Source organism: Aptenodytes patagonicus, chromosome 5, assembly GCF_965638725.1.
Source record: "Aptenodytes patagonicus chromosome 5, bAptPat1.pri.cur, whole genome shotgun sequence".
NCBI classification, from domain to species: domain Eukaryota; kingdom Metazoa; phylum Chordata; class Aves; order Sphenisciformes; family Spheniscidae; genus Aptenodytes; species Aptenodytes patagonicus.
Genome location: NC_134953.1, coordinates 72,148,918 through 72,164,694, shown reverse-complemented (window position 1 = coordinate 72,164,694; position 15,777 = coordinate 72,148,918). Strand labels below are relative to the sequence as shown.

General features: G+C 37.3%; 1 protein-coding gene across 36 annotated transcripts in view; it reads right to left on the bottom strand.

Moving 5' to 3' along the window:
- The window catches only part of ADGRL2 (adhesion G protein-coupled receptor L2), a 166,308-nt gene that overhangs the window by 130,779 nt on the left and 19,752 nt on the right, over nt 1-15,777 (bottom strand). For all 36 annotated transcript variants that reach the window (XM_076340463.1, XM_076340462.1, XM_076340465.1 and 33 more), the window contains exon 2: nt 2,418-2,590. In XM_076340463.1, the coding sequence (XP_076196578.1) occupies nt 2,418-2,490 (73 nt within the window). In that variant the 5' untranslated portion in view covers nt 2,491-2,590. The remainder of the gene's footprint in view (nt 1-2,417; nt 2,591-15,777) is intronic.

Here is a 15,777-nt window from a genome sequence, read left to right as displayed (position 1 = left end):
ATGTTCATACTTCCAGGCATGAAGTGCTACTAAAGCACGTTACACTTGGCATCTCTTATTACTGAAGCAGAAGGCAATGTAATCTTGTGAGAAAGTGTAATAATGCGGTATTCATTTTGCTTCTGTGGCTGGAAGCCAAGTCTATATTAATATTCATTTCCAGTATACAGAGCCACAATATTTCATTTATTTTAAGAATTTACAATTAATTTGGTATGATTCTGTTATCTGCTCCCAACTTCCTTCCCTGTTTCTTTTAGCTGAAAAAGCAGCTCTTGTATAGACTTTAAAAAAGTAAATTCGCAACTGAAGCATCAAAAGATTGCTACTGGCTACTAAAAGCAAGAAAAACAGGGACAGAACAAAATGAACTTGAAATATTACAGAGGACAATGGAAATTAGCTTTCTGCAAATGGCAAAAATTCAATCTGCAGAAGTTCTCAGTTGACTTTTTCCTTTCCAAACTCAGCAGATAAAACATTCTTTGCAGCGTGCTGTTTGCTACTGTAATCAGACCAGAGAAAGTAAGTTGTTTGTCTGCTTTTCCTTTCTGTTTTCAAATTTTATCAACCACCACATAGCATTAAACTGAAAGTAGCCTTGTGAATCTTTGAAAAATGTACTAGATATAGGGATCTGAAACAATTACAATAACAAATAAAATCCTCAGTATTTTAAAACTTCAGAAAAAACATAAATAGATGCCTCTACTTCTTAGACCTTTGGTTTCAACTAGTGCAACCACTTTTGCAATTTAAGCGCATTTATAATTAACACAAGTTATTACCAGCCAGTCGTAAGATTTATAATTCCATTCTCCTAACATGCATTTACCTTCCTTACCTGTGAAAAAGGATGAAAAGCATTTTATCTTCCAGCTGTTGGCACTTACTTTCCTATAAAAGTGACATTATACCCAAGTCCACAGACTCAACAGACACCAAGAGAGCAGTCAATACAGCAGCTACCAAATCAGAAATCCCATCAATGATGAAACCATCCAAGATCTGCAGTGTGCCGTGGGAAATGCCAGTTTTCTAATATATCCTGGCAATATTTAAAAAGAAAGAGGGGAGGGAGGGGAAACTGACTGTGAAAGCTATTTAAGTGAAATGAGACTTCCCCATGTTCAGAAACCTTCACGAAGACTCCTAGGACGCACTCCCTGATAAATGTGTATGTTCAGACATACATATGAATAACCTATTTTAGCAAAGCTCGTCTGTCAGTACAACACAAGATCACAGTCTTAGTCTAGAATAAATGCTTAGGAAATTCCACAGTGAACATGGAAGACTGCATACAATATTTACATTTTTAACCTTGGGTTTTGCCATTTTTGGGGACTAGATCCTTTTTGTTTGTACAGATTTGGGAAAGAAGAGAGGGGGAGGCAGAGCAGCTGTCCTGAAGTATCTCTGAAAATTTAGCCTTAAAATTCAAAGAATTTTGACAGGGTAAGGTATGTATCTGCTTTAAAAGATGGTGAGATCACGCCACAGATGCACCAAAGAAGCCTATATATTATATACCAATTACTGAATAATGTAAGAAGGCAGGGAGGTGCTACTTTATTACTAAACCAGTCTTTTCACCTGCAATCTATTCAATCAAAATGATTACACACAGAAATAGCCTCAAGTTCTATACAAAAATTTGTAATTAAAAATTCATGTTTTCCTGATCATTCATTTGTGTTTCTCTATTACTAATTAAAAGGGCCACAAGAACAGCTGGGGAGACAGGCTAACTGGATAAAACAGAGTTTATGAAGAAAACCAGATAAAGAATAGATGATACAACTTTTCCTAAAAAGCTTTTTCCTTCCTCATATCTTTAATTTAAGAGCTATTTTAAACACATTTGATAGCGTGAAGTATTTTTCCCTTTTTTTTAAAAAGCAAAAGTATTTTTAACTAGATGCTATTCCTCTATGCACTTTGAGTTTTATTTCCTGAAATTTAACTTGCATAATTCTAATCTTAATGAAGTGTTTGCCATTTTATTTTCAGCCAGCCAAATTACAAAAGTAAAACAGGTATCTCATTTGCACTGTTTAGTTATTTCATATCACGTTTAACATATCTATACATTGCTAACAAATGGTTGCACAATGAGAACAGAAAAAAGCAGAATAAACAGGAAGAGTCCAAAAATAAGGCACCTACCAAACAAGGATATTAATACTGTCACTTCAGTTGCCTGAACACTGCATTTCAGTTTCAATATACCACACTGTATCAAAACCAATTTTTTTTCATTAAAAATGAGGATTTGAATCTTATAAATTAAACCTAGAACACGCTACAGATACTTTTAATTTGACATCTTAAAACTTCAAGTGATCTAACAAATTAATTGTACAGACCATTCGTCTCATCTGCAAACAAAAGTAAAAAAATAAACTAAAGCTTACCTTCACTACACTGCAGGAAGCTGATAATGAGCAGAAACCAAAAACTTTGCATTCTGCAGCCAGAAGACACCATTATTGACCCCTGTAAGAATTTTCTTTGTATTCCTTAATGAATCCAGTTATAAAAGCCCAGCATCATCGAAACCAGTGGTCTGCATTATTCATCTTCATACCTGGAGAAGCAGAGGATTTGGAAGAAAAGGAGAAAAAAATCCATCAATAGCTGAACACCAATAATTTAGAATACCAAATTTTACTTGACATGAAGACAGAAATTTTTAATAAAAACTGACAGTACACCTGTACTGTAGCTGGGAATTTGGCAGGTTTGTGGGATGTAATCTCTCAAGGTCAGTGATCATTAAACAGAATGCCAAATAATGATACACGTTAAAGTTGAAAGTACGAATGTTATTGATGTACTTGCACTAAGACACATGGGGAAAAAAAAAAGAGAACGTTTTCTCTGAATATAAGAAACTGGATTTGCAGATGACTAGGCTAAGCTTTTCCCACTCCCCAAATCTGACACAACCTGCATTTCTCTACCTCAAAGAACAACAATAAAATTAAATCTAGGGTACTGCCACATTTCTTCGTGATTCGAAACATGGAGTGGCTGAGAACAATGGAGCAACTCTGCTCAACAGTAAGGCTCTGCAGGTCTCCTCCCCGCCACGGCCAGGCGTTCCCTTTGTGCTACACACAGGTTGCTCTCCTCAGATGTGGAGCCCTAACAGCAACTTTGCCGACAAAATACTCTGTTTGGTGAGGAAGCCTCTTCATATGACTCTACAGTTCGCTGTATTTCTACCCAATAAACACCTTCAGAGAAAAAGAAATAAACATAATAGATGAGACTCTCCTGTCCTTAGCCTCTGACAAGATTTGTCTCCGACTGAGAAATAGCAACCGAGCTGCTCCTGTAAACGATGTGCCAAAGGAAGAATTCTTAAAGCTATCATTTGCATTTGAAAAATATAATTATGGTGATAGAGTGCAGTTGCTGTGATAGAAGATTTGACAGCAGAGTGCTCCCGTTCACTAATGACTTCATTCTCTCACCAGCTAACTGAGTAACTACATACTTCCCCTTCCATATCTCACTGTACGAAGCTAGATCGTGCTTCAGCCCCGACTATTAGTTTGGGAAGCTAGAGAAAAATGAACATCCATATAATATAAAAACAAATTATTTTTAACTACAAAGCTGGCACCATATATTACAGATATGTGAAACTTTGGAAGAATGACTCTCTGAACATTGCGGCAATCATAGATCCAAAGAGCTGAGTCTGGTGCCACATTGGCTTGGTCTCTCCAAAACCAATGGACAGGACTGTGTGGATGTATTCCTGAGATATTTGAAATTAACATTACTTTAAAAACATATAACAATGACTATGTAAAAATTTAAGTGGCAGGATCCAAGTCGCTTATGAGTCTTACGAGTACTGGAGTATGTTGAGGGCTTTAAAAAATACATTTACCCTTTTGGCAAGGAGAACTGGAAAGGATGAAGAGCACACAGTGCCAGACAAGGAAATTCTATGATCTGCAGATCATTTTCAGAAGTAGAAAGTGTAACTCCTTTTATATTAGTCAATGTTAATATTAATCAATGATAAGTTTGTTCCCTGAGCACACAGACAGCAACAAGACTGACACTCAGTTTTTTCCCCCAAGGAGAGAAAGATGAGAATTAACAGAAAACATTATGGAACAATTTCTCTGGCTCTCAATGAAGGCAATGTGACTGTGGCAGAATAGGAAATTATTAAATAGCCAAGTAGGCTTCTTTACTTGGCTCCTCTTTAGGAGGAGTGATGCCACTTCAGTGCAGGCATCCCTCTCGCACAACACAAGCGTGCCCATGATTTCTCACACAGGGAAATGAAAGAGAACTGACATCTGAGGCCGACTGATTTTATGTTTATTTATACATAAAAACAAACCCTTTTTCCTATTTCCAACTACAGACAGGTGCTCTTCAATCACAGGCACTTTTATCCACATGTTTTTCAACAAAGAGCATGCAATAGCAAAGAGTGCTTCAGTGCAGGACAGCCAGAGCATGGCTCTCCCTGGCACAGACCTATGTGCCTAGAGGTAAAAGATGTGCCCTCAATTTAGATGGTGATACACCAGCTGCTACAGGACAACCCAGAAGCAGTTATGAAGAGACAGTCATATTGTATCTCCAGAACTTTCACACTGGGCTGTGAGTGTTTTGCAACTAAAAAAAAAAAAAAAAAAAAAAAATCTAAAAATCCACAAAGGATGCACTGCATTCAGCAGAAATTACAATTGCAAAGGAGCTCCTGCTGAGCAAAGAAGAAAAAATTGCCACCATGATATATCAAAAAAAAACCCTGGAGATAGTTCAGCTAAAAGCTTGGGAAGAGCTTGGATTAATTTTTTACCTGTAGCACCCAAAGGAAAAATCATAAAACTATTTCACAGACACTACAGACTAATCAGCATAATTTCAGTAAGCAATCAGAATAATCCAAGAGAAAAGATGAGGAACAATAATGGCTGAAAGTGAAATTAAGTCAGCCTTCTGATTGCTCCCAGTCCATCCAGAAGATTTTGACTTACTGAGACTCAAGTTTTATCATTATTTCCATAACATATCACTGCACACCCAGATTTCGAGACATCTTCCTTCACCTCCAAGTGGATAGTGACATACCTGTGCTTTATCATCCTTAAACTCATTGCTTCCTTGTGGGCTTTTTTGAAATTGGAGGAGGGGAAAGGGTTGTGTTAAAAACAAAAACAGTAATCAAAGCACCACTTGCGGTACCCAACATCTCTCTAGGAAGTAGCTGCAAAATTTATGGGAGAGACTTTTTTTTTTAAAATCGAGTAAGAGTTCCTGACCTTGTAAACTGACTTATTTTAACTGTTTTAACAAGAAACCAGAGTTTCTGAAAGGATATTGATGTTTTTGTGATACCAAAACCAGCAGAAACTATTCAACTACGAATAAATGCAAAATATTTTAAGGACAAATTTAAGTGCTTTGTGCAATATATTGTTCTCTCTAGATTGCTGTAGCCTACAGACACAGTGTGCTGCTGCAAAAAGAATTCAAAAGAAACTAAACAGCCCCTACCAGATTATCAGTAACATGTTTTTCTAAAAAAGCAAGAAAAAATTAAGCAATGTTTGAAATAGGGTTTGGTTTGGTTTGGTTTTGCTTCTTTCGAATAAAAATTAACACCTTCACAGCGAACAATTTTTAATGCAACCTATATATTTGAGAAACTCTACGTGGCTCCAAGTAAAAGAACGGTGCAGTTCTGAACCAACTATTCATCGGTATAACAAAAGCTAATCCTGAAAACGGTATCCAGACATGAGCTGGAGCCAGAGAGCACTCCAGCTATAGACACTGCTGTCAGCCGCATCCTTCTGACCATCCATCTATCAGCGATACGGAGACTGTCAGTGGCATCTCACAACAACAACAAATCCCAAACCAAACAAGCAGGACCAGGAAAAGAGGTATTAAGTTACTTCTGTGTAAACAGAAAAAGGAGACCACGTCGAGCGGCTGTCCTGCGCAAATAACTTATTTCCCCTCAGACCTTAATAAACCTTTTCACTGACTCTGATCACTGACTGCTTGGGCTTGTGGGTGGGGCAGAGAGAAACTCCCTAGAGCAAAAGGTTGCTTGAATTTCAGAGTGCAATAAAAACTGCCCAGAAAATTTCAGTTGTAACTTAAATCCCTACCTCTGGGCCATACTGCAGTCTCTCATAGAAAAAAAAAAAACACCAAACCTCTGCTGGAAACAGAGCGGATCACCTTGTTGTTTCTTCGCATATGCGCTGTTAAAGGAGACTAGATCAGTACTGGAAATGTTAATGTTCAAACCTGTACCCTGCAAAGGTATTGGGCATCTCTTCATACTGTATTCATAAGCTGTGCTCCAAGTCCCGAATATCTTAGTGCCCCTGCCTCGCTTCCCTGTTCTTCTGTACTTCTGAAACTTCTTACAGATGGAACACGACCGCTGCAGAATACATGCCACTGTTGGCCATCCCTCTCCCCGCAACATTGCTCAAGAGCACCCCAGAGATAAGAGAAAGCTGCTCCAAGCATGCTCCTTGAAATACTTTCATCTTTGAAGAGAAAGACCTCTAAAGGACTGCCGCGTCCCGATTCCACTCTGTTTAACCTTCCCAAGGTTTTATTTTCAAAAGCCAAAAAAGGGTCTTTTAAGAGCTTCCGGACAACTGACACAGCATGCTCAATAGCTGCCTTTTCCCTCCTGTTCCATCCAGCTTTTCAGGCAATTAAGACAGAGGGGAACACAAAGATCTTTCCAGCGAAGCAAGAATGTTTTTCTTTAGCTGCAAGTCTTTCAGACTAACGCTCATGTATTTTACAATATAGTGCTTAATTTTCCAAATCATCTTAGAAACACCGTGAATCACTTGCAACCTCAGTCAAGCTTTAACATCTCTATTACAGAAACAAAAATTACACTAGCTTTACAGGCGATGAGGCACAGAGAGGTAAGGAACATCAGCCATAGCTGCACAGCGCATACACGCCAAGGAACTAGCAGAACCCAGGCAATCCTTCTTATAAATCCTGTATGACCTACCTTGCCACACGTGCAGCACCCCCACTGCCTTTCATAACCCAGTTTATGAAACTAAGTAATTCTGTAATATATCTGAGACACTCTGCAGAGGAAAGGAGGGGGAAGAGGAGGCAAGGGTGAGTAGATATATTTTCATACAATATAATAGACCACTTAGTCTCCTGAGAAATCATGTGTCCACGTGCCTTCCCATCATGAGGCTTTCCCAATTTAAAAAAAAAAAAAAAGTTAAACTTCCTATAATCTGTAACATAAGAATTTAATTAGTGCCGTGTGATTAGTAAAACTGTCTAAGCCACATTAGTAAAATACTAGAATTAGACTAATGCTGTTTATGATCCAAGAGCTACAGTTTTATACACATCTGCAATGAGACCCAGCTCTAGTTTTCAACGTTGAACATATCTTCAGATGCATTCAATATGAGTTATTCCTAAGTCTTCAATATGGTTATTCAAAAATTGACTTACATCAATAACTTTGCATTAGTGCTACAGTACCAGAATGTAGAAAATCTTCAAAGTTATGAGATCTTACAAAAAAACTTGAAGAAAAGCAAGACCCCGTGCTGGTTTACTTAGCACCCTTCTACTACCTATGGTAAACAATCAATGCGTGATCTGTTCCAATTAAACAAGTTGCATATTGCAAGGAGAAAGGAAATGCTAACTCTGCTCTGTCTAAAATTGGTTAACAAAGACTTATTTTCCATTAAAAGCAATTCAATGCTTAAAATGTATCAGAGGGTCTTATCTTCAATTCTGTATTCAACAGTCCCTATTAGCTGCCAGCTTGAACACTGGATTTCTAACCCAAAACATCTCTTTCCAAGTTGCATGGTGGGAATACAGTATCAGGGAAGGGAATAATACAGTAAGAACAAGACTTGACCAAGGTCATCCAATCTCGCAACAAAAAAAATTACTTTAGTGCATTCAGTTGCATCATGCTCTGAAGTGACATACCCATGCCTGAGGAACGCCTCAAACAGCATGCCATGAACGTGCACCCTAAATTGAGAATGACCACAGAAATGCCCACCCCACATCAGTCTGGGTTCCCAGCTCATCAGTGCAGCAGATCATTCAAAATACCAAATCTACCTATGCAAGACATGACACTAAACAGTGCACTGACACTATTTTAACAGTGCAACATCACAATTTAGTCCATCAGTCCACAGAAGCTCAGTGGTCTACCGCAATCATTCACAGAGAAAATAAATAGAATTTAAGAGGAAAAAACGAAGATTTTTCTTTCTCATCAGCACTCCAGTTCGGCTTGGCCTCACTCCTGTGTTTTACAGACACATTACATAGTGCTCCATTCCCGACAAGCCAGCTTTGCCCCTTCTTGTTAACACAGGATAAAGCCTCGACACTCTAGGGAGTTTTCATTCAATAAGCCAGCAAAGTAAACCTTTGCTAGCGCTAATAAGAATGGCTTTTTTTGGCTCCAGGCACTCTCCTTTTGCCAGGTCTGAATTTCTCTTTTTGCCTTTGCTAAGCACTCAGAATCAAGGGGGGGGTGGGGGTGGGGGGTGTCACTCAATCTTCATTGCAAATTCCCTGTATTTCACCTTAATCGACATCGTGCCGCTACATCAGACCACCTCCACTCAAAACAGTGCAGGTAAAACCTTTTTAACACTTCTGCCCTCTGTGTCACTACATCTTCCCGGGGTCTCAAAGATAAATCCCCAGCATCCAAAGACAGGGGGAGGGAAAGGGATGCTGTAAGTCAATTACAACCGTTATCGGCTGTAATATCTTAGTGTCACGCTGAGCATGTTAAATATGCTGATCACTTTGGACACCAGAGACACAGTCTGAGGCTGTTTGCCATTCTCTTCATTAAACTGCAAAACAAATAGCTCTCATTTTCAAACCTACATAGGACAGATTTTATGAACATCAAAAATAAACAGGAAAATAATGAATAGCTATAAAAAACACTGAGAACCATATGACAAACCAAAAGAAGCAATCGTAACAGCTGAAGAAAATTCAAAGGCTTTTCAAACTTCTCAGAGAAGAGAAATCCTCAAAATAATCTATTTATATTAGAAGATATCATTCCTTTCCCTCAGAAAAAAAAAAAAAATCACTAGACTAACATCAGCCAAAGACACTGCAGTCTTGTAAGACAGTAACTGTTTGCTGACAGCCTTGACAAGGCTTTGCAAAGGCCCATATTTCTCAAAGCTGTTACGCCACTTAGCTGATCTCTTTTTTTTCCTCCCATCCAGTGTTTTTTACTGCTGAGAACTTGTTTGAAGTGGAAGTAGACTGAAAAACAAAACAAACAGAAAAGTCCTGGGACTGCGGTCAGACATGTCCGTACCTGTGCAGCGACGTGGTGTTTCTCTAGCTGACTGCAAGGATTTCAATGCACCCGATCTGCTTTATGACCGCTCAACATGGGGCTTAAGCAGGGAAATGAGTTCAGATATGCCTTTCAGAGCTGACACGCTGAAGTAAGACAACCTCATTAGACCAGCATAGAGCCACCAGCAAAACACCCATGAGCTACTAACTTCCAAAATAAAATCAAATTACAGGCAAGAGCAGACAAGAACACGTTTTTACCCATGCATTTACAGCATTTTTACCCATGCTGTAACTGGGTTAATGGGGACTGTATAGCCCCAATATGCTGGACCTGCAACCGAACCATGGTCGGGGACGGCTGTGCTGCAGCCTCGGCATCTGGTGTTCCTGCACAAACCTCAGTTTGGGAGCACCAATCCCCTGGAAGCTACCGCACTGAAGACTTCTTGGCATGTGCCAAGGAATATTATCAAAAAGATTGATGAAGGTGCTGTGATAGCATCCATTTTAAAGCATCCCATTTTCTATCGGTTGTACTTAAGATCAGTATATGTGGTCTGTATTCAATATAAATGATACGGTTCAACTTTCAAGAACAAGCTTGTGTGGGCAGCAAAGTCACTTTTGATTATTTTTAAAAATTCTATCAAAAACCTTTGTTGTTACCAGAGAAATACCAACTCTTTAAAAAGTAACTGAAAAATATTTATCATTTTAAAAAAAATCAGGAGGCGGCGGCACTGGGTGTAATTTGTGGCCTGTCTTTTGCTTAGAGAGGAATATGGTTCTAATGTTAACATCTGTGAGACCATGGCCTAATCATTGTGCAGTGAAATATGAAACAAAATCAATGGTGGCACATAAGATGTAATCTCTACTGTTTGGCTCACTGCACTGAATCCTTGACTTATAAATCATTGTTACTAGCCATTCAGTGAATCAATATTCAGATTCCCTCTTGGTCTATACATATGACCACTAAATGAAATAATAATGACCAAAATCTGTCATATATTAGGTTATCAATATTACCAAAAGGGATTTCTTGGGAGCAATGAGGTAATCTAGGATAAAATACATCAGATGAGCATGCAAAGAAATGTGAAAAACCTGTGACTAAATATAGAGACAGCAGAAGAAAGGTATTTTTAAATACCTCTTCTTCCATCATATCCTCAAGTATTAACGTTTACCATAGCATCACAATAATGCATTTCATGAAAGACCGTTTCAATAATGTATGCTTTTAATTATGATTTAAAACATGCTGTACTTAAGCATTTTTTTTTCTTCTTTCAAATGACCCCTTAGGTTCTAGTTTTCTTTCTTCTCCCTGAAGCACAATTAATATTACAGCGATCAGAGAGTAGTATTTTCTTACCAGCAGCCTGATAGTCAGGAGCTTCAGAAGACCACATTTTAGTTCCACTAAAAACCACCACCACCAAACAAACTTCTAAGAGTAATTCCATAAAGTTGTATTTTCCAAACCATTCACAAACCATTTAGTTATCAAAAGGTAGTGGATCACCTCTTGCAGAGAAACCTGAGAAGTGCTGTGTGCTACCATCCCATACTCGGCCATGAGCCACGTCAAAATTCCCAATTTTGACAACAGAAGAAGGGAAGGAATGACGGAGACCTCAAATACGTCACCTTTGAAAGAATAATCAACTAAGAATGGTCTTTAACTGCTTTCTTAGCACACAAGAGGTTCTCCAGGCAAGTATGACTTACAAGTAGAAACTTCACTGAATTTACATAACCCTCTGGAGGACTTCTGCATGTGTATTAAATACAAAAAAAGAAGCACACATTGACAGAAGACACATTTTTCAGGTTTACCAATTTTACATACCAGTAGCACTTAGAAGGCTGAAAACTCAAAAATCATGAAATAAAAATCAACAAACTCACTGTTTTTCTTCCCTTGTAAACTGGCTTTTCTCATACACACACTCATGGTGAAAACAAGAACTCAAGGGTGAGAAGCCATATATGACAGTACTGCACAGACAGCACTAACTCTCTTCCTTGCACCTACACACAAATATACGACCAAATTATGTAACTATTGCTCGCACATCGTCAAGAATGTGCGAAACATGCAATAAATATGGCAAATAAATCTCCAGTATCTATTCAGAAAGGGCCTGATTCTGCAATGAAACAAAGACTTCACTTCTGCTACTGGATGATGGGCTCTGTAGAGATGTACGAGTTGCCTAGGCATCTGATGGTGCAACTGTAGTTAAAGAGTATTTTCTTGTACAATTTAATAAGCAATGAACATTCAGGTGACTATTCTTAACTGTGCGAGGCAGTTAATGACTACCAGTCATTCATCAGAGCTGTACCACTCCTTTAACTGGAGTGAACTGTGGGCTTTCTTATTTATTCAAACTGTAACAGAAAAATAGAAAAACTATTTCAGTTCATTTGTTATTTCTTTTGTAGAAAGGCTAAGTCGGAAAACTAGAAAGATTACATTTGGAGAAGTTACGAGCAAAAAGAGCTCTAAATTATAATTCAACAGAAAGGCTCGTTCTACTTGCATGTACCACTGTTTAGAACTCTTCTCCCTAGCATCTTACATAGTATTTTCTCTTCCTTCAGGGGGAGAAAAAAAAAAAAAAAAGATGTCTTTTGGAAACAGTGAAAAGAGAATGTGAAAAGGGAAGTGTGAAGTGATACCTTCTATTAAACAAAATGGAATATGGGTTATCTCCAGCACTGCCATGCCAACCACAGCGAGCACTTGAGGACGAAGTATCTCTAAATCGCTTTCACTCGGAGAATTTTAAAAAACAATGAATACATTTCAAAGTATTCAAAAGAATGAACTCTTTTCACTGGAGTGACTGAAAACATTATATTTCCCATACATTTTAATTTTTTTTAAATCATCCATACAGCACAGATGAAATTTAAGATACATTTTAAACACAATTTTTAGCAACAACATGACCTCTGATGTTCTGTGGTTTCATTAAGCAGACCAAGAACTCTGTGTCACGCATTTACAATTTATTCTAATATAGGTCTTGGTAACTCAATGAGACAATGACACTGCTACTTTGGAAAATATCGTATTTTTCTTTAATTAGGTTATGTTATGATTTTAAATAATTTATTTACCCTTTCACAATTGCAAATACTTAATGGCCTTTATTTTGTATTCTTTTACTAGAAATTAAAGGTACTTTTTTATTTATCCTTTCAGTATATTACATATATATAACAATGTTATATATATACATAACAATGTAATATAAACCTGCTCTTCATGTGTTCTGCTGCAGTTCATGAACTGTTTGTGCAATTAAAAAGAAAAAAAATACGTCTACATTTGTCTATCAGCAATATTTATAAGTGAACAGAGCACAAAGATTACAAAATTTTAATAAGAACATTATATTATAGTAGCAATAATCTAGGTGTTTTACTGGGAAGTGAAGTGGATTACCGTAAATGAAATTTTAAATGTTCTTTCCATTTTATAGATAACACAAAATGACTCTTTTCATGTCTCCAGCGATAAGGATACATGTGCCACACATTTAAATAGTGCCTTCACCCTATCCAACCCTGCTCATGAATTAATAATTCAGTGACATTAATACAAGAAGATAAATGATAAAGAGGTTACAGCACAAGGGCCAATGGTACACATATACTTCTTATAGAACAGCTAATACCTCTCTGCCAATTACAGTTAGAACTTTTTAACAGTTTTCAATGGCATTTTTACTATCTAAATAGCAGCTTATGCACACACAATTTCACACAACTCAAGCTTAATAAATCTCCTGCTGCTACCAAACAATCATTCGGGGGGATTAAAGTGCAACATCTGCTAACATTAATAAGCATTTTACATACCAATATGTATAAAAGCAGTTGCTATCGGTCTTCTGAAAAAGCTTCTAGACTGGTTTGGCATAAATTATACCTTTATCGTTCAACTGGTAACTTCAGCTTACGGCAACAATAAGGTAGCTATTTTGCTATATAGCAGGGAAAAAAACAATCAAATTATGTACTGACTGCAATTATCATCTGTAGTGGAACAATTTTCAAAATACTTGAAAAATAAACAAAAAATGTATGTATGCAAAGAATTTCAGGTAAGAAGCTGGTAAAGTCCCACAATTTCAGTATTTACAAGAAACCGAAGCTACCAATCTGTTTGCAAGAGACAGTTTCTCTCCTAATAGCAGTTAGAGCTTTTTAATCCACCTTGGGCTTTTTTATTTGTATTTCTACCAAAGCAGAACCTACTGTGAAAGAATGTGTGGCTTTCCAAGGCATAAAATAAATACCAAGGGTTTTATTTAATTAGGAATTCCAGCATACATTTTTAGGTAGAATTTGGCAAATGAGCGTGTTTTGGAGTCGAGAGACGTGTAACATCAGCTTGAGCCAAGAACACAGTTGGCACACACGGCACAAACTTTTACGCGCAGCCCTGCCAACGCAACTCAAGCCCTGCAGTTTAGCCATGGACAGCCGAATGCCAGAGCCTGCCAATCACCCCTTCTCTGTAGTGAATACAATGAGCAAAGTCATATTCTAGCTGGTGTTACCATTTTATTGTAAAGCAGCTTTCAATATATTTTTAAAAACGTGGAGAGGTAAAGTATTTCAGGCTCTTACTTCATAAGCCCTACAATCTTAGTATTTTTTAGAAACTGAAAAGAATCAATAGTCAACATTGCAATAATAGATATTATAACACTTATAATACCTTTGTATAGCGCTCCGAGATAATTTTGTTTTGTGCACACAGGTGGGCCAGTATCTGCAAGCTCATTTCTTTCTTTTATGCAAAAAGAAATTTGTATCAAAAATATCCAGAGAGATGACAGAACAGCAAACTGGATCAAATAAGTATGTAGAAAATACTTAATCTACTCTTCTTTTTAATTAGCAATTAATTTTCCATTATGAATTGCTTAAACATTATTGTTTTAACATTATTTTTAAAGTCAAAACATTGCTTTAAAAAGTACTATTACCATATTTTCCTGACATCACCTACATTCTTATTTGACGTGTTATAAGAGAGATGAAGAAAATCAAAGCAATAAGATAATAAAAGATTCCAGCAATCCCAGTGCTTGACAACTAACACTCGGGACCTTTTGATGCTATCAGGCTTTAAAGTACCCGGAACCAGGGCTGAAGCCAGGCTTAGCCGAGAAAAAACAGTCATTTAAAGACAGAAGGAAAAAGCTTAAAACAAAAGGTAAGTACATTTGGTATCTACTTTTTCCTCAGACTGATGGTTTCTTTAGGCTGAAGTCTGCACCTGCAATTCCCATACATATTTCAAAGATCGGAATCACTGTTGCCGGAGGAAGCACATGGGGATTAAGAACCCAGATGCCTCAGTGCCACAAACAGTCTTTCTTAAATACAGCTTGAATTTTAGATTACCATTTTAAAATAAAGATTTTTGAAGTTACTGTGCGCTGCCTGTAAAAACACAGCTTTATGTAAAAGTGACAAATTCTTACTTTTTTCTTTCAGACTAGAAAAACATGATATTGGCACACGACTTTGTTTTCAGGCTATTCCTCCATCGGCACTCTAATTCTCACATCAGACATGTCCCCTGCCATGTGCTAGCCTTACATGCTCTTGAAGATTTACTGCTGCTGTAGTAGTCTCATGGCTATTTCAAATCCAGGTCACAAATTTCCACAGTTACTCAGATTAACATTTGCAATTTAATCTATTTTAACACAAGAATCCAACAGCACTGAGACGAAAACGAGGTGACTTTTTTACTCAAAGATGACTGAATATTAAATATGAAATTTAACAGGTTTTAATCATAACGGCTTGTAAACAGTGTAATATATACATCTGCCCTAATTTATAAGATGAAATTCTCACATAACACTCATCAAACTGAGCACAAAAAAATTGTTCTGGCATTTCACTAAATTAAAATCTTCAGTCCCCACAGCAAGAATGCACAAATTTAGATTTTATTAATACCTTAAATCAAACTCACTTTTATGAAAGGCAATTTACAAGTCATCTTCTCTTGTGCTGGCGAAGAACAGAACGGGGTCTTAAGCATATTTTTACAGACACTTTGATGATAGTCTAACCTTTTGGTCCGATTGCTATTTTTAACAAAAATAGCATTTTCTTTGAAATCAGGCAACCTCTTGTTTTCTTTAATATAGTTTTAAGCCTTCAGTGACAGAGTGGCTGACAGCTCAACAGACAGAAGGTAAATTTAAGAGAAGTTGTCCCTGTTTAGAAAACGCATGCCGTTTTACCAGCTTCTCATTCACCAATCTGAAAAACTCCAAATTTAATCTAGTTCACCGTATTTCACGGCCTGCCCAAAGATATCGTATTGTGCAAAACCTTCACACTCACAAAACCATG